The 24,596-nt window shown below is 38.0% G+C and overlaps 1 protein-coding gene across 36 annotated transcripts in view; it reads right to left on the bottom strand.

The window, feature by feature from the left end:
- Nucleotides 1-24,596, bottom strand: part of clasp2 (cytoplasmic linker associated protein 2) — a 223,911-nt gene that overhangs the window by 183,175 nt on the left and 16,140 nt on the right. For 35 of the 36 annotated variants that reach the window (XM_062958261.1, XM_062958283.1, XM_062958265.1 and 32 more), the window contains exons 2-5: nucleotides 24,244-24,322; nucleotides 18,235-18,338; nucleotides 11,377-11,468; nucleotides 11,099-11,174 (exon numbers count right to left, since the gene is read on the bottom strand). In XM_062958261.1, the coding sequence (XP_062814331.1) occupies nucleotides 11,099-11,174; nucleotides 11,377-11,468; nucleotides 18,235-18,338; nucleotides 24,244-24,322 (351 nt within the window). Of the gene's footprint in view, nucleotides 1-11,098; nucleotides 11,175-11,376; nucleotides 11,469-12,126; nucleotides 12,191-18,234; nucleotides 18,339-24,243; nucleotides 24,323-24,596 lie in introns of those variants that run through there. The other variant, XM_062958297.1, reaches the window with a different exon arrangement.

Genomic DNA, 24,596 nt, shown 5'->3' with positions numbered 1-24,596 from the left:
GCCCACTGTGAGAAAATTAGACCAGTACAGCTGGATAAGGCCCATACCAGTCAGTGAACACACTACAGGAGAGAGGGAAGCTGCAAACTAGCCAGAAAATGTGCTAGTTAACATAAAGACTTATCCAACAGTGGTGCTGTAATGGGATGCTGCTATTATTACGCTGTGTCCAGTTCTATGCCAGAAACAACCTTAGACACAAGTGAAAGCAAATAAAAAGAGCTTTACTTCAGCCAAAATAAAGATAATGCAATTTAGAAAACAGAAAGTACTACAGTAGAGTCTCACTTATTCAACACTCGCTTATCCAGCATTCTGGTTTATCCAACGCATTTTTGTAGTCAATGTTTTCAATATATCGTGATATTTTGGTGCTAAATGTAATTACTACATAGCATTACTGTGTATTGAACTACTTTTTCTGTAAAATTTGTTGTATAACATGTTTTGGTGCTTAATTTGTAAAATCATAACCTAATTTGATGTTTAATACGCTTTTCCTTAATCCCTCCTTATTATCCAACATATTCACTTATCCAATGTTCTGCTGGCCCGTTTATGTTGGATAAGTGAGACTCCACTGTACCTCGATGTTAATCTTCAAGCAAACACAAAACAAAAGTCTTCACAGCAGACATCAAATAAAGTCTTTTATAAACAGGCTTGCGAGTTGCCAACAACGGGAGGTTTCAGAGATTCCACGCTAGACACGATGCTGGGTTCAGGCTCTTTCTCAAAAATAAGATGGTTGCAGCCAGCACTGGGCTCTAGCCTTGCTGCTAATTTATAGCCCTGAGCTTTCCAACATAGCTGACCCTAGGGTGAGATCTGATTGCTTAACGTTTTCTCTGCTAACCTAGCTGACCTTATTTTGCTTTCTTTCTCCCTTCGTTGCTCCAAAAAAGTGGGGATCTCTGCCATATCTGTTATATCTCTTCCCTCGTCTTCTTCCTCACTAGTTAACCCTAAATCCCCAAGTGCTGCCTCTTCGAACACCAGTCCTCCTCCCCCCTCAGAATCAGAAGTGCAATCCACAACAGTCTGCATGGAAGAGAGGTGTAGAAGCAGGTCAGTCAAGAGGAAACTGCAAAATTATGGATTTTGATGTGTCTCATGGATAAGTTGTTGGTCATTCAATGCAGAGGAGAAAGGAACTAGTATTGCTTCAGGAAGCTGCCACTGCCATTTCCTCACCCAGGCATTCATAAAGGTCAGAAGCGGTACCACAGCATAGAGAATATAGAAGCTTCTCATAGGTTCTCCCCAGATGGATTAAGTTCTTGCCTTTCACCACAGAAAAGGGATGATCTCTTTTATGATAGTAAACATACAGTGCTCACATTGACCCATGGATAATTTTTTACTAAAATTTCTAGACTTATACATGAGAATAAAGACTAGACTCTGTTTATATAGTATACATTATACCGTATATACTCGAGTATAAGCTGACCCGAATATAAGCTGCGGCACCTAATTTTACCACAAAAAACTGGGAAAACTTATTGACTCGAGTATAAGCCGAGGGTGGGAAATGCAGCAGCTACTGGTAAATTTCAAATAAAAATAGATACTAATAAAATTACGTTAATTGAGGCATCAGTGTGTTAAATGTTTTGAATATTTACCGTATTTCAAAGAAAAACAGTAAACTAAATCTATAAGAGGAAAAATAGGGTCAACAAAAACAATGTGGTATCAACAATAACTTTATAATCATCATCATCATCATCATCAACAACAGCTTCCTTTGTATCCCACTCTATCTCCCCATGGGGATTCAGGCCGGCTTCCAACATAGTAACAGGCAAACATTCAATGCCTATATAAACAATGCAAAGCTAAATATAATATAATCTATAATTATAAATACTAATTATATATATGTATTTCCCCTTGAAACCTTTGCAAATCCTTTATGTGCCTTTTCCTCCTGCAATATTTGCAAGTCCTATTTATCAATGTTCTAGACATCTGTGTGTGTGTGTGTGTGCGCGCGCGCATTTTCCTTCTGTAATATTTGCAACCTCTACATATCTATATTAATATGTATCTATCTAGACATCTATCTATCTATAGATAATTATATATAGGACTTGCAGATACTTGCAAACATGTGAGGGTAAAATTCTTATATAAAATTAATATATACATATAGGTACAGATATACAGGTACATGGAAATCTCTAAATATCTATATGTATATAGGATTTGCAAAGACCTGCAAACATATGAGGGGAAAATTCATATATTAACGTATTTGTAGGGGGAACATCTTTATAAATATGTACAAGCTTTGGAGCATGCATTTGCCCAAGGAAGAAATGCAAGCAAAGCCCCCCTAAAAACAACTTTGGCCTCTCTTCTCCTGCCCTTTCTCACCTCTTTTCTTTCTCCCTTTTTCAAACCCTAAAAGTAGCCAGAAAAGGCTTTTTAAAACTTCTCTCCCCCTCCCAAAAAAACCACCTCATTTTTGATTCCTTAGGAATAAAAAGAAATACACATCTTCTGTTGCTCTCTATTCTCTCCTTCCCTCCCTTTGGACTCAAATGTTCTTGCAATAATACTAATAATAATAATAATAATAATAATAAATCCTGCAAATTTGCAAGAATCTCTCTTTTTCTTCCCCTTCCACCCATGCAATCTTTTTCTTCTTCCTGGCTTGCAAGGGTTTCTCTTGCACACTTCTTTCACTTTTGAAAACATTCCCTTCTTCTTCTTCTCTCTCTCTCTCTTAAAAAAATAAGGTAACTCCAGCCTGGGAGGAGAAGTAGAAGAAGGAGGTTTTGGAAAAGAAAACATACTGTGGCCTCCAGGCTGCTGGCTTGACCTTGACCCCATTATAAGCCGAGGGAGACCTTTTCAGTCCCCAAAAAGAGATTTAAAAACTCTTAAGATTTGGTCAAGATTGGAAACTGAGTGTGGGCTTGGCTTCTGTGGTCAAAGTCTAACTGTTGGGTGACTGTTGTATTGAAAGAGACCCAGGTACTTAAGTTGATTGACAGCAGGCATTGTGCCCTGTTAATTGAGTGATTGGGGGAGCTATTTTAGACACCTTTACTAACTATCCTTTACAGTATATACAGAAAACAAAACAACATAAACAAACACACAAAGAGGTAGTTTTTGGCAATCTACACATAAAGTGCGTGCATATTACCTAACTGTATAAAGATCCCACTAGTTCACTTCACTCACCAAAAGATGCAACAAAAGCAAAACTTTCCGCTTTTTCACACAAAAACTAGTCAACTACATCTTCTCCAATTGCAAACAGATGGCTCTGATGGAGCAGAGGATCCAACAACTCAAGGACCGTATTAAGACCCTTAAGGACATTCAGGAACTCGAGCTCTTCTTGGACACTGCACAACACACCGTTCTAGATACACAACCTACATCACACCAATAGCATGATGAAGAATTTTATGGGGAGATCTATTCAAATGTCCACAACCCTCAGGCTTGGAAGGAGGTCACCCGTAGAAAGAGACACAGGACCAGGCAGCCTCTGCAGAATACTTCTGCTCAGCTTGACTTACACCACTAATATCTGATCAGGAAACACATCTTGTGGAGGACCACAGTTACTTAAATACCACTCAGTGGGCCACCCTTGATCAATGCACGGAGGATAGCCCTGACAGGGGTGATGCATTCACACTTACACAATCATGCAGATGCTCCAACCCCAATCGTAGACCACGCACAACAGGAACACCCTTGGGAGAGGGATGGGCTCTTGGACGCATCTCAATTGTCATTGATGAATGCACTGGGGATATCGAGGAGGAGGACAACACTTTACACGTACACGATTCACTTCAACTGGAACACTTTTCAGGGGACATACACACTGTCTTGCACAAAAGGGACCCGGTCAATCCTCAAAGGAAACAGGTCTTGGTAGTAGGTGACTCCCTCCTTAGAAGAACAGAAGCCAACATTTCCAGACCGGATGGGATGGCTCGAGAAATATGCTACCTCCCGGGGGCAAAAATACACCATATCACTCAGAGGCTCACCAGGCTCCTAAAGCCCCATCACCCTCCCCACCTTATGTTGATTCATGTAGGAACCAATGACACTGCTAGGCATACTTTTCAAAAGATCACAAATGATTTTCGAGCTCTGGGAACAAAGCTAAAACTGTAATGTACATGTGATATTTTTATCCCTCCTCCCCGTTGTAGGACACGGCACTACAAGGGCCAGAAAAATAGTACAAGTCAATAACTGGCTCAGAAAATGGTGTCAGGAGGAGCGTTTTGGCTTCCTCGACCATGGCCTACTCTTCCAGGAGGATGGCCTACTGGCAAGTGATGGGTGCATCTCACACAAGTAGGAAAACATCTTTTTGTGCACAGACTCACAAACCTCATCAGGCACACTTTAAACTAGATTCACTAGGGGAGGGGAACAACAGCCTGGCGAACACTATATTACCCATGACCACAGGGAACCGCCAAAAGGCTAAACGGAGGGCTGCACAAACACAGCAAGGACCAAGTACCGAGAGCACAATAATCCCAAATAAACAGCTCAGGGGAAGGTCCCAGGGGCTTACATGTCTTTACACTAATGCACAGAGCATAGGAAATAAGCAAGACGAACTCCAACTTTTAGCACAGCACCACATGTATGATGTCATAGGCATCACTGAAACCTGGTAGGATGACTCCTATCACTGGAATGTAGCAATTGAGGGCTATAACCTCTTTCACAGAAATAGAACAAAGGGGAGAGGAGGGGGAGTCGCTTTATATGTCAAAAACAGTTATGTTGCAGAAGAAATACAAGACTGTAATCCGGGAAACCAGCTTGAAAGCATCTGGATAAGAATCAAGGGAACTGGGACTCAAAGAGAACTTGTCGTGGGTGTCTACTACAGACCTCTGAGTCAGGATGAAGGACTTGATGAAGCCTTTTGTCAACAGCTGACCAAACAAGCACAAAGAAGAGATATAGTAGCCATGGGCGATTTCAACTATCCCGATATCTGCTGGAAAACAAACTCGGCCAGGAGTACAAAGTCCAACAAATTCCTCACTTGCCTTGCAGACAATTTTATGGTCCAGAAGGTAGAAGAGGCAACAAGGGGATCGGCTACTCTTCATCTAATCTTAACAAATGTAGAAAACCTGATCAATACAGTCGATGTGGTCGGATCCTTAGGGGCAAGTGACCATGTGCTCCTGTAGTTTGCCATTCAAAGGAAGGCTGAAACTAAGACAAGTCAAACACGCATTCTGGACTTTAAGAGAGCTGACTTCCAAAAAATGAAGGAAATACTGAACAGCATTCCATGGACGCCAATATGAAAAGACAAGGAAGTTAAGGATCGATGGGAGTTTTTTAAAAGTAAAATACTCAAGGCGCAAATGCAAACAGTGCCAACAAAGAAAAAAAATATGACAAGTGCGAAGAAGCCAGAATGGATATCCAAAGAACTTCTAACTGGTCTAAAACTCAAAAGAGACATGCACAAGAAGTGGAAAAGGGGAGAAATCACCAAAGAAGAATTCAAACGTATAGCCAACTCCTGTAGGGAAAAGGTTTGCAAGGCTAAAGCGCAAAATGATCTCAAGCTTGCCAGGGACATTAAAAACAACAAAAAAGCCCCAAATGAAAATCAAGGAGAATTTTATAAAAAAATATTAGGAGAAATAAAGAATTGGCAGCAACATTTTGTGATTGTGGGAGGGGACTTTAATATGCCTGTGGATAGGATGAAGGATAAGTCAAACCCAACAGTAAAGGATAAAAATAACAACATAACTGAATTAAATAGAATTATGAATAAATGGGGACTAAAAGATTCATGGAGACTATTAAAGGGAGATGAAAGAAAATATACATACTATTCAGCAGTACATAAAACATATACCAGAATAGATTACCTTTTTATCTCGAAAAATATGGTAGATAAATTATTCAATTATGAAATAGGAATAACAAGAATATCAGACCATGCAATAGTAAATTTAGAAATTATAAATAAACAAGATTATGAACAAACAAGAAGATGGAGATTAAATTCCAATATATTAAATTATGAGAAAATTATTAGAAGAACAGGATCAAATTGGAAGAAATGTGGGATATAAATGACAATAATGTATCAAGAAATATATTATGGGACACTATGAAGGCAGTGGCAAGAGGATTATGCATAAAAGAAACCTATAATCTCAAAAAGAGACAAGAAAGGAAAAACAAATTGGAAAAGGACATAGAAAAATTAGAAAAACAATATATAATAGAAAGAACACAAATATATAATGAATTGAGAGCAAAGAAAGAAGAACTAGATAAGATATGAATAGATGAGGTTCAAAAGAACTTGATATATTTGAAAAGAGAATTCTTTGAATATAGCAATAAAAACTCAAAAATGTTAGCCAGAGCCGCACAAAAGAAAAAAAATGAAAAATGAGATAAACGCAGTGAGAGATAAATCTGGAAACATTTGTAGGTCAATGAAAGACAAATTAAAGCTATTTGAAGAATTTTATAAAGAACTCTATCAGGCTAGGAAATGCTCAAAGGATAAAATTCATAAATATGTGGAAGCAAATTGGACAGTAAAAATAGAAGAAACAGATAGAGAGTGATACCATTAATGATTTCAGAAAAGGAAATAAATAAATGGCAACAAATGATAAACAAATATTGCAATAATGGTAAAAAGAACAGATTAAACAAACAAATTTGGTACAACCCCCCAAAAGGAGGAGGATTGGGCCTTCCGAATATAAAAAAAATATTATGAGGCAAACCAATTAAGATAAGTAGTAGAGAAGATGATGGATGGAGAATGTTTGGAGTGGATGGAAGCAGGGAATAAGGCAGTTGAGTGGAGAAAGGAGAACACATTCTTTAAGGAAATTCCAGAGGAAGAGATAAAACAAATTGGAAATATATAATTTAGAAATATAATGGAAATATGGAGTAAATATAAAGGACAATTAATTAATAAGAATTCAGTTTTAACGCCAATAATAATGGAAAAAGATTTCCCAAAGGAACTAAAAGGAATACTAGGATAAAGAATTAGAAAAAAGGGAACTAAAAAGGGTAGGAAATTGGATAGAACAAAAAATAGAAAAGTAAAAATGAGAGAGGAATTGAGAGGAATAAATATTTCATGGATTCATTGGATTCAATTAGAAAAATGGAATGAAAACTGGTGGGCCCGAAATAAAACTGGAAAACAAATAACGCAATTTGAGGAATTAATAATAAAAGCATTAAAAAGAGAAAATAGTGAGCCATTAAAAGAAACAACAAGTAAAATATATAAAATACTAATTAAAGACATAGAAAAAAAGAAAACATTAATATTAAGAGAATCATGGGAGGAAGAATTAGGAACAAAGATAACGGGGGAAAATGGGAGGAGATATGGAAAACAAGACAATTAAAAACATGTCAATTAGAATAAAAGAAAATTATTATAAACTAATTTGGAAGTGGTATTTAACACCAAGAAGGTTAAATGTTATGAATAAGAATAATGAAAAATGCTGGCGAGGGTGCCAGGAAATTGGAACCTACATGCATATGTGGTGGGATTGTAAACATGTAAAAGGTTTTTGGGAATTGGTCATAAGGGAAATAGAAAATATTATGGATATAAAAATTAGAAGGAATCCAGTGGAAATATTACTTTTAATTAAAAAAGAGGATGGAAAAGATAAGAGGGAAAAAAATTAATAGACATGCTATTAACAGCAGCTAGATTACTAATTGCAAAATATTGGAAAGGAGAAATGAAAATACAAATTAATGAATGGTATAAAGAAGTTTGGCGAATGGCACTGAATGACAAGCTAACATCAAATTTAAAAGTAAAGAGGGGATTATGGAAAAAATGATTTTGAAAGTATTTGGAGAAAAATTCTAGAAAAATTATTGGAAAAAGAAGATGGGAATTTACCTCCAAATGAAGAATTGAACTTTTGGTGGGACTACAGAAGAAGAGATGGCTTTGGGGAAGGGGTGCACAGGGGTGAATGTAAATAAAAGAGGGGGAAATGTATAGAATATGTTTATATCATTGTAACTTTTTCTCAAATAATAACAATAAAAAAGAAAAAAAACAATAAAAAAGGCTTTTTTGCGTACGTTGGTGGAAAAAGGAAGAACAAGGAGGCAATAGGGCCTCTGCGAGGAGAAGATGGGGTGATGGTGACAGGGGACAGGGAAAAGGCAGAACTTCTTAATGCCTTCTTTATCTCGGTTTTCTCACAAAAAAAAGCCATCTTCAACCTCAGCAACATGGAATGGACGAAGGATTGGGGGAAATCCAACCCCAAATAGGGAAACAAGTTGTCCAGGAACACCTGGCCGCTCTAAACGAATTCACGTCCCCAGGGCCAGATCAGCTACATCCAAGAGTATTGAAAGGAACTGGCTGAGGTTATTTCAGAACCACTGGCAATTATCTTGGAGAGTTCTTGGAGAACAAGAGAGGTCCCAGCAGATAGGAGGAGGGCAAATGTGGTCCCTATCTTCAAGAAGGGAAAAAAGAACGACCCAAACAATTACCGTCTGGTCAGCCTCACATCAATACCAGAGAAGATTCTGAAAAGATCATTAAGGAAGTGGTCTGCGAACATCTAGAAACAAATGCAGTCATTGCTAATAGCCAACACGGATTTACCAAAAACAAGTCATGCCAGACTAATCTGATCTCATTTTTCGATAGAGTTACGAGTTGGGTTGAAACAGGGAATGCTGTAGATGTAGCCTACCTGGATTTCAGTAAGGCCTTCGACAAAGTCCCCCACGACCTTCTGGCAAACAAACTAGTGACATGTGGGCTAGACAAAACTAGTTAGGTGGATCTGTAATTGGCTAAGCGAACGAACCCAAAGGGTGCTCACCAATGCGTCGTCTTCATCTTGGAAAGAAGTGACGAGTGGAGTGCCGCAGGGTTCCGTCCTGGGCCTGGTTCTGTTCAATATCTTTAATAACGACTTAGACGAAGGGTTAGAAGGCACAATCATCAAATCTGCAGATGACACCAAACTGGGAGGGATAGCTAACACTCCAGAAGGTAGGAGCAGAATTCAAAACGATCTTGACAGACTAGAGAGATGGGCCGAAACTAACAAAATGAAGTTCAACAGGGACAAATGCAAGATACTTCACTTCAGCAGAAAAAATGGAATGCAAAGATACAGAATGGGGGATGCCTGGCTCAACAGCAGTATGTGTGAAAAAGATCTTGGAGTCCTCGTGGACAACAAGTTAAATATGAGCCTACAATGTGATGTAGCTGCTAAAAAAGCCAACGGGATTCTGGCCTGCATCAATAGGGGTATAGCATCTAGATCCAGGGAAGTCATGCTACCCCTCTATTCTGTCTTGGTCAGACCACACCTGGAATACTGTGTCCAATTATGGGCACCGCAATGGAAGGGAGATGTTGACAAGCTGGAAAGCGTCCAGAGGAGGGCGACTAAAATGATTGAGGGTCTGGAGAACAAGCCCCATGAGGAGTGGCTTAAAGAACTAGACATGTTGCCATGATCTCCGATCTCTGACATCTCCAGACACAGACCAAGCGCTGACAAAGAGCAGATGCCAGCCATAAAACGGACCAGCCATAAAATCTCAGTTACCCTCTGGTATGTGTGAGCCCCTATATAAATGGGCTGCAGAGAAGATTCTGGTATTCTGTACAATAAAACCTTTTGGAATCTACCAGCGTGTGTCTTGGTGCTTTCTTCTGTGGAAGACTTACCCACAGCACAACTGGAAGAAGGGGACCTAACACATGTTTAGCCTGCAGAAGAGAAGGCTGAGAGGAGACATGATAGGCATGTACAAATACGTGAAGGGAAGTCATAGAGAGGAGGGAGCAAGCTTCTTTTCTGCTGCCCTGCAGACTAGGACGCGGAACAATGGCTTCAAATTACAGGAAAAGAGATTCCACCTGAACATCAGGAAGAATTTCCTCACTGTGAGGGCTGTTCGGCAGTGGAACTCTCTCCCCCAAACTGTGGTAGAGGCTCCTTCCTTGGAGGCTTTTAAGCAGAGGCTGGATGGCCATCTGTCGGGGGTGCTTTGAATGCAATTTCCTGCTTCTTGGCAGGGGGTTGGACTGGATGGCCCATGAGGTCTCTTCCAACTCTACTATTCTATGATTCGAGTATATAGGGTATTTTATTTCTAGAATCCTAATATGACACAACTCTATAAATATTTGTGTTGGACCAAAACCCTAATTCAAGGTATGTACCTATTAAAGAGTGGCCTAAAATGGTCTTGATTTCTCAATATGACACAAATATTGTCAAAACCTTTAGTGGAGAAGTGGTACAGTTTATGTTAGTCATAGAGTGTATTAACTTTATTTCAGAGTAAGAACTACACAACAGTCACAAAGAACCCTTTCTGCGTTTCCCGATGCATTTTTTTTTAAAGAATAGCAATGAAACAACATAATATAACATTGCATAATTCCCATTCCTTTCTTTCAGCTAAGAATGGAATGACATTACTATGTAGATAATTTTTACTTTAAAAAAAACCTGCCCAATGTCACTAACAATGATACAGTATCTTTTATCTAACTTATTTTCTGCACTTTCTGACTTGACTCTTGGGTGAAATTATGAAAACTAAATGCCAATGTTCCATCCTTGGTGAAAAATTAAGAATATATTTATCTGTACATTCCCTGGTTTTGGGAGGACTGAAGTTGATTCAAATATTTATTTATTTATGTTCCACCTTTCTTCTGATATAGGGACTCAAAGCCATCATAGGGACTCAACAGCCAAGGAGGAAAGCATAAAGAACTTTTGACACAGTAAGTATATCATATGAACTCAAACGTGAAAATTTCTCGTGAATAGTTCTATGAAAACGTTTTTTCTCTATTCCATATGACAAAGAATTGAAAGGTTTTGGTTTAAGCATATGGAAATCCACACCATTCTAAGAATCTCCTGCCCACAGGAAATGACACCATCTTCCTTTCCTATAATTCTCCAATTGTTGGCAAATTCACTTAGGGAACAGACAATGCAATATGATAGTAGAGAAATCAGTATATATTTTTGTTTAATAATTGCAGACCTACCTGGCTATTGGAGTCTCCAAACAATATGCATAAGTGTGGTACCAGTTTGCTGAGAATTAATGATTGTGCACCACAGCTAAAAGAAAATTCAAAGGAAGTGTCAATTTTTCACTTAAACAACAATAGTAAGCAGCATAATACACACAGCTCTATATATAAGAATTTAATCTTAATAGGAATGATTATTTTGAGAGTTAGATTTTTTGGGTACTAATTCCTAAGAACATCAAAGGAAAGAACATTTATTGTTAGGATTTCTAAAAGAATATAATACTTACTAATTTAATGTTGCAAGAAGACACAGACACACTCCTTCACGTGAACGATAGTTTCTGTGTTTAAAGCCAGCACTAAGATGTTCCCAAACAAACTATTGAAAAGAAAAGGTAGGTTATATTACAGAACTGAAATGTTTCATACCATTAATATTCAATGGCTAATGACAGCTATTAAATTAATGTCACATTTAAATAACCATTATAATGGAAAATTACACAAATGCTTTATGGCAAAGTTTTAATCATGCTAATTGACACTTGTTCCCAAACATTACAACCTTCATACAATACCACCCACATCAAGAAACAGTGACTGATCAAGCATTACAGTTTTCAATAACTAGATAACAATAATCGCATCTGAAGTTTAGAGTTAATGTTTTCCTCATTGTAAGCTTTGTCTACTGAAAAATATCTTTCCACTGTCTTTAATGCATTCCTCATTCAGAAACATACTGTTTACAGTTGAATTTTTTAAAGACATGAATGTATTTTAAGTACTTATTCTGATTCTATTTGCCCTCCATTTCCGGTGTTTTTTCTGTCCTTCATCGAGCTCTTGTAATGCTCTCTGGATCTTTCTTTTCTTATAATTAACTTGCACTATACTCGTTTACTCCCAAGCGCATTCATCTTTGCATGTTTCATCACACACCCCTTTCCATCTCTTTTTTACTTTTATCTTTATAATTCCCACCCATCTCACAAAATCTTTGCAGTAACTGCCAAGGCTACACACTTGAGGCTTACAGGACTAGATCTGAAACAGTATTTCAAAGCAAGCAGATTCCAACTGCAACTCCCTTTAGCTGCAATGCTGCCATGATAATCTCAGCGGTTCAGCAGGCATTCAGGAGAAAAAGGTTGCCTAGCAACTGCTGCACAGTGAGCAATAGCACAATTTCCCAGACTGCAGCATTTTATGATTTAGACCAGGGGTCCCCAAACTAAGGCCCGGGGGCCAGATGCGGCCCTCCAAGGCATTTGCCTGGCCCCTGCCCTCGGTTTTATAATATAATATTTTTATATCAGTTTTAATAATATAATATATTGTGTGTGTGTGTGTGTGTGTGTGTGTGTGTATATATAATATTGATAATAATATTATCATGTTATACAATATAATACTAATAATACCATATAATAATATTAAATATATGTTATATATTACATATAATATTACAGTATAGTGGTATAGTTCAATATGATGATATATAATGTTAATATTGTGGTATGCTAATAATATAATATATTGTATGTACATACAGCTGCTCCGAGTCCCCTTCGGGGTGAGAAGGGCGGGATATAAATGTAGTAAATAAATGTAGTAAATGAATAAATAAATAATTTTTGACTTAGGCTTGCCCAAAGTCTGATATGACTTGAAGGCACACAACAACAACAACAACAACAACAACAACAACAACAATCCTAATTAACTTGACTATCTCATTGGCAGAAGCAGGCCCACACTTCCCATTGAAATCCTGATAGGCTTATGTTGGTTAAAATAGTTTTCATTTTTAAATACTGTATTGTTCTTTCATTGTTGTTGTTGTTGTTTTGCATTACAAATAAGGCATTTGCAGTGTGCATAGGAATTTGTTGGTTGTTTTTTTTTTTCAAATGATAATTCGGCCCCTCAACAGTCTGAAGGATTGTGGACCGGCGCTCTGCTTAAAAAGTTTGGGGACCCCTGATTTAGACTGTACCAGTATTCAAGTTATGCTGTAGCATGGCCAAAACAGACAATGCCACATGTGCAAAGTGCCATTAAATCTCATTTGCTTATTTTTAAGCTACTTAGAAAAAAGCATCAAATATAGCAACTAGGAAGGCTCACATAAATTTTCTACAAATTATTTGAATAATAAAATATTCCACTGTAGAATAATAATAATTCAAAAGTAGAACCATTTCCTCTTCTGCAAAGGTTAATTAAGTAATCAACTTTACTATCACTTTCAAACTACTGTCAATATAGCAAATCAGTATTTTAAAAAATCACCCTGACACATTTATTATGCACTGACTAAATGTTTAGTTCTGAATATTTCAAAATGTTGGCAGTGCAAGCTGAACTAGAAAACATTTGGCAGCAATATTTTAGAATGCTGGTTGTTATACCTTATCCAAAATACTTGGGACCAGACATATTTTAGGGCTTTTTTTCCAGATTTTGAAAAACTTGTATTTGCAAATACGATACATCTTGGAGGTGGGACCCAAGTCTAAACACAAAATTCATTTCTGTTTTATATACATTATACAACTTATACACATAACCTAAAATTTTATACTTAATACTCAAATGCTGCATTTCCTCAATTCTAAGACGGTTCCCCCCATATCAAAATCTCTAAAAACTAGGTGCGTCTTAGAATCGTGGGTGCTTTTTAAATATATAAATAATCTTTTTTCCTGTTGGTGGTACTGAAATTAATGTTTTACAATCAATTGTGTCTTACAATGAAATATGGGGAAAACTCTGTTCCTATACAACCTAAACTGTACATTCTTGATACAGCTCCCCTCCCCCCACTCTTGTGGATCTCTCCCATGGGATTGCACCAAACACATGATTAATAGAGGTAAGGGACCTCATGATGTAGGCCTATCAAAATAATTGAATTTTACCACTGGAAGAAAATACATCCAAATAAAAGGATGAAGTATTGATAAAGTTGAAGACTACATGACCTTTACAAGTCTATACAGCACTGTCATGCAGAGTGCTCTGCCTTTGGGGGAAAAACTTAATTCTCACAACTCCTTCTACTGATGGGGAAATGATGGTGGCAAGCATGCCATCAGGGAACAGATCACGGACAGGAATTTAAAGTGGGAATTAATTTTAAAAAGAGAGTGAAAAATGGAGTTTGAACAAAACTCCATGCAAAATGCAAACATACACAGGCATCATACATATCCAAGAAGAAATGTGTGTCATTTGAACAAAGTAAAAAATTGAAGTTGTAAATATGCAAGCCTGAATATCAAGGAAAATGCATTAGTTCAATATTTAATATTTAAATAATTAGGACTACATTCATTCATTAATCAACAATATTTTCTGAGGCTAAAAACAGTCCCTAGTTGGACAAAATATTTAAAATGTTACTTTTAATATTCCAAAATTTTGTAAGCTGTGCACCTGCCTTGAAGAATCTTCTATTCCACTAACACAAAAAAAGGATATCTCCTTCTGAAATGACACCTGGTGTGATGTTTGCTAATCAATACATTTTTTTCTCTTTAGTATTGACTTGTTCACATAGCACGTTTCCCCAATTAAGTCACTGATTAATCATCTTAATAGCGTGATCAATCTGTTATGAGTACACATCTTACTATGTTGTTAGTGTTTCAACTTAAAACTTTACATATGCTTGCACTTTTATTTTAACTGTATTCATTGGAATGTTAAATAGTTTTACTGTATAAATACTCTTTAAGTTTGCTTAAATGTTATTAGCTGCTTTGAGCACTACTTTTAGTGGAAGAGTGACATATAAATATATAATAATAACATAACAACTATAATAATAAAAATAAAACATAGAATGTCTCACTGTATGTATATGTATGCAAAACTATCTGACTGGCGTACTGAAGTTACAACCCAAAAGTACCATTCACAGAAGCTAATTATTTTTAATTCCAAGTCCAGAACAATTTTATTTATTTATTTATTTATTTCATGCATTTATACCCCGCCCTTCTCCCCGAGGGGACTCAGAGTGGCTTACATTCTGCCACAAGGGCCAGCAACAAATCTATATATATAAAAGAGTGATGGCATCACGGCGATGCACAAAACAACTAAAGTACAGGCCCCCCAACCTCAAAATTTGACAACACAACCCATCATCCACGCCTCAAGGTTGATACAACAAAAAGAAAAGAAAAATAAAGTCCTAATTGGAGGGAGAGCAATAATTTTTTTATCCAATTGCTGCCAGTTTAGAGGACTAATCTCTGCCCACTTGGTTGCCTAGCAACCAAGGGACAGCCAGGTTTCAGTTAGGGGACAGGCAGATTTAGGCCTCACTTAGACTTCTTCCACAGATTATCTAATTTGCACTGGATTATATGGCAGTGTAGACTCAAGGCCCTTCCACACAGCTATATAACCCATTTATAATCTTATATTATCTGCTTTGCACTGGATTATCTTGACTCCACACTACCATATAATCCACTTCAGTGTGCATTTTATACAGCTGTGAAGAAGGAGCCTCATATAATCCAGTTCTGAGCAGATAATATAAGATTAGAAATATACAGTAGAGTCTCACTTATCCAACGTAAACAGGCCGGCAGGATAAGTGAATATGTTGGATAATAAGAAGGGATTCAGGAAAAGCCAATTAAACATCGAATTAGGTAATCGTTATACAAATTAAGCACCAAAACATCATATTATACAACAAATTTGACAGAAAAAGTAGTTCCATGCGCAGTAATGCTATGTAGTATTTACAGTAGAGTCTCACTTATCCAACACTCGCTTATCCAACGTTCTGGATTATCCAATGCATTTTTGTAGTCAATACTTTCAATATATCGTGATATTTTGGTGCTAAATTCATAAATACAGTAATTACTATATAGCACTGTGTACTGAACTACTTTTTCTGACAAATTTGTTGTATAACATGATGTTTTGGTGCTTAATTTGTAAAATCATAACTTAATTTGATGTTTAATAGGGTTATCCTTAATTCCTCATTATCCAACATATTCGCTTATCCAACGTTCTGCCGGCCCATTTATGTTGGATAAGTGAGACTCTACTGTACTGTATTTACAAATTTACCACTAAAATATCACAATGAATTTAAAACACTGAGTACAAAAACATTGATTATGAAAAGGCAGACTGTGTTGGATAATCCAGAACATTGTATAAGCGAATGTAGGATAAGTGAGATTCTTCTTTAATATGAAATAATTACTGGGATAGAATAATGCAGAACAATATAATCTCTAAAACCAGGACAGTAAATAAACAGGGGAATTCCACACAGGAAACAATCAGGGCCAGCTAACACCTCCCAACAAAGTATTCCCATCATCAAAGTCTGGCAAATCCTGTTTTCTCAGGGCCACAGACAGTAGAAGCACATAAAATATCGCAAACAACACCACTCTGAAAACAAGGGAATTCCAGGCAGGAAACAATCAGGGCCAGCTAACACCTCCCAACAACGTATTCCCATCATCAAAGTCTGGAAAATCCTCTGTTTTCTCAGGGCCACAGACAGTAGAAGCACATAAAATATCGCAAACAACACCACTCTGAAAACAAGGGAATTCCAGATAGGAAACAATCAGGGCCAGCTAACACCTCCCAACAAAAAAATCACTCAGGGAGGAAACAGCCAGGCTTTAAAGCTGCAAGGCCATTACATCCTAATCATTTTTCCTAATTGCAGCATTCATACTTGCCTCCAACAAACAAAAAAAACCAATCAGAAATATTGTATATTCACAACCTTTAGGAAATAATATCCCCTGATGGTGCAGCTTGTTAAAGCGCTGAGCTGCTGAACTTCTGGACCGAAAGGCCACAGGTTTGAATTGGGGGAGCGGAGAGAGCCCCCACTGTTAGCCCCAGCTTCTGCCAACCCAGAAGTTCGAAAACATGCAAATGTGAGTGCATCAATAGGTACTGCTCCGGCGGGAAGGTAACGCCGCTCCATGTAGTCATCCCACATGACCTTGGAGGAGTCTACGGACAACGCCGGCTCTTCGGCTTAGAAATGGAGATGAGCACCAACCTCCAGAGTCGGACATGACTGGACTTAATGTCAGGGGAAAACCTTTACCCTTTACCTTAACTACCACCAATTCCTCAATACTTTATTTCCCATACCACCAGACTTCGCCACAGCAACGCGTGGCCGGGCACAGCTAGTATACTATAAAACAAAACAATTAAAACATGATAAAAACATGATAAAAACGTGATTAAAAGTATATAAAAATTAAAACACTGCAAGGCAGTGATATTGCACCATCCTCGGTCATTCACTACTGCTACAATTACAGATTTGCGACCCGATTACATCAGCCAGTGAGCTTATTCGCTGAATGCCTGGGCGCAGAGCCAAGTTTTTAGTTTTCTTCTAAATCCCAGGAGGGAAGGGGTTTGCCGGATATCGCTGGGGAGGGAGTTCCACAGCCGGGGGCCACCACCGAGAAGGCCCTGTCCCTCATCCCCACCAGCCGCGCCTGCGAGGCAGGTGGGATCGAGAGCAGGGCCTCCCCGGAAGATCTTAAGGTTCTAACGGGCTCATAGGAGGTGATACGTTCGGATAGATAGGCAGGATCAGAACCGTTTAGGGCTTTGTAGGTCAAAGCCCTAAACGGTTATTTACCCAAATGTATTTACCCAAATGTATGCACATACATACCCTATTTTTTTGAGTCGAACGCATTATATTGCCAAAATTGAGCTATACATTAGATTTGGTGGCACATTAAAATTGCACACATAATCTTACTTATGTGAAAAGGCCAGAACCCAGAACCCAACTCAGAACCTCAGAAGCTTGAAGAGTATGTGTGTGTGTGTTTGTTTGTGTGTGTGTGTGTGTGCCCTGGTGGCGAAGTGCATTAAAGCACTGAGCTGGAGATCGATAGGTCCCAGGTTCAAACCCCGGAAGCGGCGTGAGCAGCCGCTGTTAGCTCCAGCTCCTGCCAACCTAGCAGTTCGAAAACATGCCAATGTGAGTAGATAATGTTGGGAGGACCTACAAATGCCAGAGAAGTTTTCTCTCAGGGACAACAATTTTTGAGGGGTTGCCTATGTTGCTAACAATCACTAAATGCAAACTTTCAGAAATACCATACCATTGGTTGAGCCGCTTTATCCATTAACTTCAGCGCAAGATTCTGTGCTTGTTCTCGAACCTGGTCTTTGGCATCTCCCATTCGATCTACCAACACTATAACAACTAGGGAATGATAATACAAACATACATTAGTAGCTCTCTATAAAATTATATCTCAAATTATCGATACATACTTATATAGCTTCTGTACTTTAAATAAAAGGAAATAAATCTGTCAGACAAAGAAAAAAATGTCTATATTAAGGCAATTGGATGAAAATAAATTTATAAAGTATGCAAGTTTGGGAGTTGGAGAACTAGGCAATTTTATAGGCATTTTCCTCTTACTTTCCTAGTCTAAAGTCATATCTTTACTTCTTTTTTAGAAGAACCACAGTTATAAAATACTTCTTAGTCCTATTCTCTGCCACTATCACTCCCAAAATGATTTGTTTATAATGAATCCAGAAGGTAGAAGCAGTTCTGAATTCTCTTCACTTCATGCTAAGAAAGATATCTCTTCAAGCCACTAGAACAAGCACCCTTCCACTCTATTAGGTCCCATGTTTAATATGGAAGAAGTCTAGATCACTAAATACACACACACACAAAGACTCAAGACTCACACAAAATAAAAGTGTGTATAATTATTTTCACTACATAGATTTAAAGTAGCACCAATTTTCCACATGTCCAGGATACTGAAAATCAAAGGCAGACACTTTTGCAGTATATGACTCACATAAATAAGAAAAGTTGTAGAATAAGTGCAGTATTACCTCTTTATCCGATTCTATAGTTTCACTTACCTATGTTCCAAAAAATATTCCTCACTGAAAATGTCTGTGTTTCTCTCAGTCCTCCAGGGTGATTCTACTGTATGCCTCTGACCAAAGTGTATATGTATGAATTCACTATTATTAATTCAATATATGTATGAATTCACTATTATCCATAGTTTCAGATGCTGTATTTGTGTATGTTTTGGAACACATCCCTCATGAGTATAGCTTGCTGTATTGTATTCCTATTCAGCCACTGCTATAACTCCAAAGTTTTAAACTTATAAAGATAACTAGCTGTGCCCGGCCACGCGTTGCTGTCGCGTTGTCTGGTAGTGTTGGTGAGAAATTTGAGTTAGTGGTGGTATTGAATGTCTGTTGTATGGTTGTCTTTATGTTTAGTATGTACAGTAGAGTCAGGCCTCTCTGAGTATACAGCTATCTACTTTCTATGTGAAAAAGATAAGCAAACACTCTAAAGGTTCCAAACATAAAAAGAGATGTGACATGTCAGGGCCACAGAAATAGTCAGGCCTGTCTTAGCATACAGCTATCTTCTATCTATGTGAAAAAGATAAGCAAACACTGTAAAGGTTCCAAACATAAAAAGAGATGTGACATGTCAGGGCCACAGGAATAGTCAGGCCTCTCTTAGTATACAGCTATCTTCTTTCTATGTGAAAAAGATAAGCAAACACTGTAAAGGTTCCAAACATAAAAAGAGATGTGACATGTAACGGCCACAGGAATAGTCAGGCCTCTCTTAGTATACAGCTATCTTCTTTCTATGTGAAAAAGATAGGCAAACACTCTAAAGGTTCCAAACATAAAAAGAGATGTGACATGTAACGGCCACAGAAATAGTCAGGCCTCTCTTAGTATACAGCTATCTTATTTCTATGTGAAAAAGATAAGCAAGCACTCTAAAGGTTCCAAACATAAAAAGAGATGTGACATGTCAGGGCCACAGAAATAGTCAGGCCTCTCTTAGTATACAGCTATCTTCTTTCTATGTGAAAAAGATAAGCAAACACTCTAAAGGTTCCAAACATAAAAAGAGATGTGACATGTCAGGGCCACAGAAATAGTCAGCCTCTGAAAACCTTAGGATTGTATGATGATGTTGTTGTTGTTGTTGTTGTTGTTATTATTATTATTATTATTATTATTGAGAGGCTGGGTGGCCATCTGTTGGGAGTGCTTGGATTGTGTCCTGCATGACAGATCGTGGGAGGTGTTCGCTGGCCCTGATTGTTTAGTGTCTGGCATTCCCGTGTTTTAAGAGTGTTGTTTTTTATTTGGTGTTGTGATTTTAAGCTTGTTAAAATATTAGGAGAGATTGTGTTGACTGTCATGGTTCATAGCATATATTTAAAATATATGTAGAAGGTTGGAGTGGAGATAAATGATTCGGATGATGGGCGGGCGCTAGGACCCAGGGGACAGCTTTTTCCCATTGCCTGCCTTCCCTCTTGCCAGCCCGGCCATTATACTTTCTGTTTCCCTCCCGGCATGGCTACCGATGGTGCGTTGTGGGTTCTGTCCATGTGGAGGTGCGTGAAGTGATTTTGTGTTGTTTCAACCTTAAGGCGTGGATGATGGGTTGTGTTGTCCAATGTCGAGGTTGGGGGGTAGTTTAGTTTAGTTGCTTTGCTCGGTGCCGCGATTCCATCACTCTTTTATATATATAGATGCCTTATTATTCTCTAACTCCGTATTTGTAGGATATATTTGTAAATTGCCTTTTGCCTGAGACTGCCTGAGATTGATCCGTAATTAAAAAGTGATGCTGAGTATGCAGCCAAATCTTACCAGAGTGACGTTTTATGTACCTGGATGAACATTTAACTGGAACTCTGCATGTTACAGATGGTACCATAGTGTCAACCATTCAAACTACTATCCCAAAAATAGTAATGCTGCATGCGCAGACTAGCCAATCTGGTCATTGTAAATGTTTATTCTATGACTGGGATTACATTTAAATTCAGCTGGAGTGAGTAGAAAGAACATCAGTACTAAATATTGATATCTTTGTATTATAAAAAAAACACAAATATAATCTTCAACACATATGTAACCCAGAGTGGCCCTTAAGCTTTTTGGTACAGTTTGTTTTGTGAGAAAAGCCCTCACATTTCTCAAATTGGAAGCAACAGACCATTGGGGTTACAAAATTATTCCCCACTCCACCTGGAGAGACTAGATTATTCATTTTCAGAATTATAATGAGAAAAAAAAAACCTTTAGAAAGGCACATCAAAATACAGTCATCTCAGAACCAGAAGCAGACACATGAAATGCTATACTTGCAGCAGATGTTTACTTGTGGCATTTACTAAGAAAGCAATCCTACAAATAATAAATAAATCTCCATTAGATGAAATAGTTCTTTGGATACTTACAGGTTAGTATTTTACAACTTTATAGTAATACCTTCAGTCAGAGGTGTGCTGCTATAGATTTGGTTGAGATGCAATTCCTAGCAAATTTTGCCAACATAACCAGTAATTACGAATGGAAGAAGACACAGTCCAACATAGGGAGGTCTGACTTAATTTCTTATCCAGTTTAATGCCACTGAATTTGTCAGTACGATGCACATTTGTATGTACATAACCATGTCACTTAGTTCTTTCTCGTGAAGTCTGACTTGACCACGGTGGTCCATGCCTTAGTTACCTCTAGACTGGACTACTGCAATGCGCTCTACGTGGGGCTTCCCTTGAAGACGGCCCGGAAATTACAATTGGTCCAGCGGTCAGCAGCCAGACTAATAACTGGGGCGAGTTACAGGGAGAGATCCACTCCCTTGTTCAAGGCTGCCGTTTATTTTCCGGTCCCAATTCAAGGTGCAGACCATCACCTATAAAGCCCTAAACGGTTTGGGACCCACCTACCTTCGTGACTGTATCTCCTATCATAAACCTGCCCGATCCCTTCGATCGTCAGGGGAGGCTCTCCTGTCGCCACTGCCAATATCTCAGGCCCGCCTTGTGGGAACAAGGGAGACGGCCTTCTCTGCTGTGGCCCCCCGATTGTGGAACTCACTGCCCGGTGAGATTAGGCAAGCCCCCACACTAGCAGCCTTTAAGAAAGACCTGAAAACATGGCTCTTCCGTTGTGCCTTTGGAGAGTAATCATTACATACATCCCTTTTGCTGCTCTCCTTCAATATTTGTCCTCCAGATTGCACCGCCACTTTATGACCCTATCCTCTGTGGTTTTTACTCCTACTTCCTTTCTCACCTCGAGTTTTAATCTAGTGTTCATGTGGCCCGCCCTTGGTTTTATTGTTCTTTTGCTCTTGTTTAATGTAGTGTATATTTTCTTTTATTGTGTTGTTTAATGTGCTATGATTTGTTGTTCTATTATATTTTGTTATATTGTATTGTTCTGGGCATGGCCCCATGTAAGCCGCCCCGAGTCCCCGTTAGGGAGATGGTGGCGGGGTATAAATAAAGTTTATTATTATTATTATTATTATTATTATTATTATTATTATTATTTCTCTTAACAGTTGAGCACTTAATTATTTCCTACATTTACACAAAGTTGATAAATGTGTAATTGTTATTTGCTGGCTAATCACAAATCAGACTTAAACACACCCAGTCTGATCTGATTTTGGAAGCTAAGCAGAGCCAGACCTCATTAATACCTGGACTGGAGAACAGCAGGGAATAACAAGGATCTCCAAGTAGTAAGAGGAAAGAATCCTAGCTGACATTCTAGGGAGTTACTGACAGTCAAAGGTAACAGAGTACAGCACAGACACGCCAACAGTATGACTAAATGTAAGGCAGCTTCCTAATCAGCTGAACTATACAGAAATAAAGCTATGTTTTAAGAGATCTCATGTTGTGAAATATGCTGTAGCAGAGACCCCAAATCATACATTTCATGGCTTTAAAATACAGATAAGAAATGTGTGCTGCCTCCGCGAAGCAGGTGGACTACATGTCCCATCAATGAAGGAATGCAAAAGCAACATCTGAAGGGCACATAGTGTCTGCCGCTGATGAAAAATATAGCTTTGATTAATATATTTAAGAAATGTTTGGGGGGGGGGGGATTTAGAAATTTCACAAAAATGTGCTTGTTATGAAAAAACATATATAAAAATATACACCAACAATGAGAACTGACTTGTAAGAAAAATCCATGTCATTAACAAAGCATCTAAAAACTCAATCTTACACAATAATTACATGCCTAGTCCTTTTGAAATGTTTAATCCTAGAATAATGAGCCTAAATGGTACTTAATGTCAAAAGTGATCTTACATGACCAAAGGCATGCTGTGATTTGATCTGAATAACTTTGGCATCTGAAAACACTAATTGGGTGTTTTTACTCAACATCTCTGAATTCAAAGCTAGATGAATAGATACATACATACATTATTGGAATGTAAGAAATTCTCTGGATACTTAAATCCTGGCATAAATGAATTCTTTCTAGTCAGCTAAATCTTTCTCCCACCCCCTTCTCCACACATCCTGCCTCTCTCACACACAAGTCTCTCTTTGCTGAAATTCTTCAGCACTAGTGAGTGAGCCAAAAGGCCTTTACTCCCATACCTACCGCCCCTCATTTTCCACCCCATCCAGGCACTGCATTCTTTCAATACATCTTGCCAGCGGTAGAGCAAAATGAGGAGTGCTTTTAGTATAGTATCTGCTTTTAGCTCCAGAAAGCTATGTCCTGCCCTCTCTTCCACCAATTTGGACTACATAGACACAGTGGTTATGAATACATTGGATTGTGTTGGTAGGTGCCAAGGTACAGTATTAATGAACAGCAGATTTGGATTCCCAGGCTCCCAAAAGAGGGCATATATTTGGCTGGAGTTACACTTAAAAATGTACCTGTTTTGACTTATTTACGAATTCAATTTAAGAACAAACCTATAGAACCTATCTTGTTCGCAACTTGGGGACTACCTGTAATTAACTAGACTGGACTCTTGTTACCTACTAGGGTTTGGTTCCAGGGCCCCTCCTTTCTGCACATGAATACTAAAGTCATAGGATGTTAAAGTCCCATTATATACAGTACATAGTGTAGTAAAATAGTGTCCCTTATATAAAAGTATTTTTTTAAATAGCGTAATCCATGGATGCAGAATTGGTGGAAACAGAGGGTTGACTTTATCCTTAAACTAAAGCTATTCTAAGGAATTAACAACTGCAGTCAAAATCACTCATTTTCTATTGTTTCCAAGAAGTTTAAAAAACACTCACCAGTTGCTAAGTAAGATTTGAAGCGTCCCAACAGCCTGTCCACAAAGGCACCTAGAAGTTCGATTCCAAGCAATGATACCTGTAGAAATGATTAAAATGTTTTAAAAAGCAAAAGCCAGTCATACACCATTGTAACCTTTAAAAATGATAAACTTGAGTTTTAAAAAACTGGGTAGGTGGACTTGCATAACTTATAGACAAATGTTGTAATGTGTTTAAGGACTTTACATTGCAAAATTTAAAGGTTATCTTTGGTTTCTAATTTGTTGCATACAGCACAGCCAAATTATACTGTGCCCTAACTACAGGCTACTAACAAAAGGCAGTTCCTATTTTCTTTGAAATAGGATGAC

Source organism: Anolis carolinensis, chromosome 6 (assembly GCF_035594765.1).
Source record: "Anolis carolinensis isolate JA03-04 chromosome 6, rAnoCar3.1.pri, whole genome shotgun sequence".
NCBI classification, from domain to species: Eukaryota; Metazoa; Chordata; class Lepidosauria; order Squamata; family Dactyloidae; genus Anolis; species Anolis carolinensis.
This window is presented reverse-complemented; position numbering and strand designations above follow the sequence as displayed.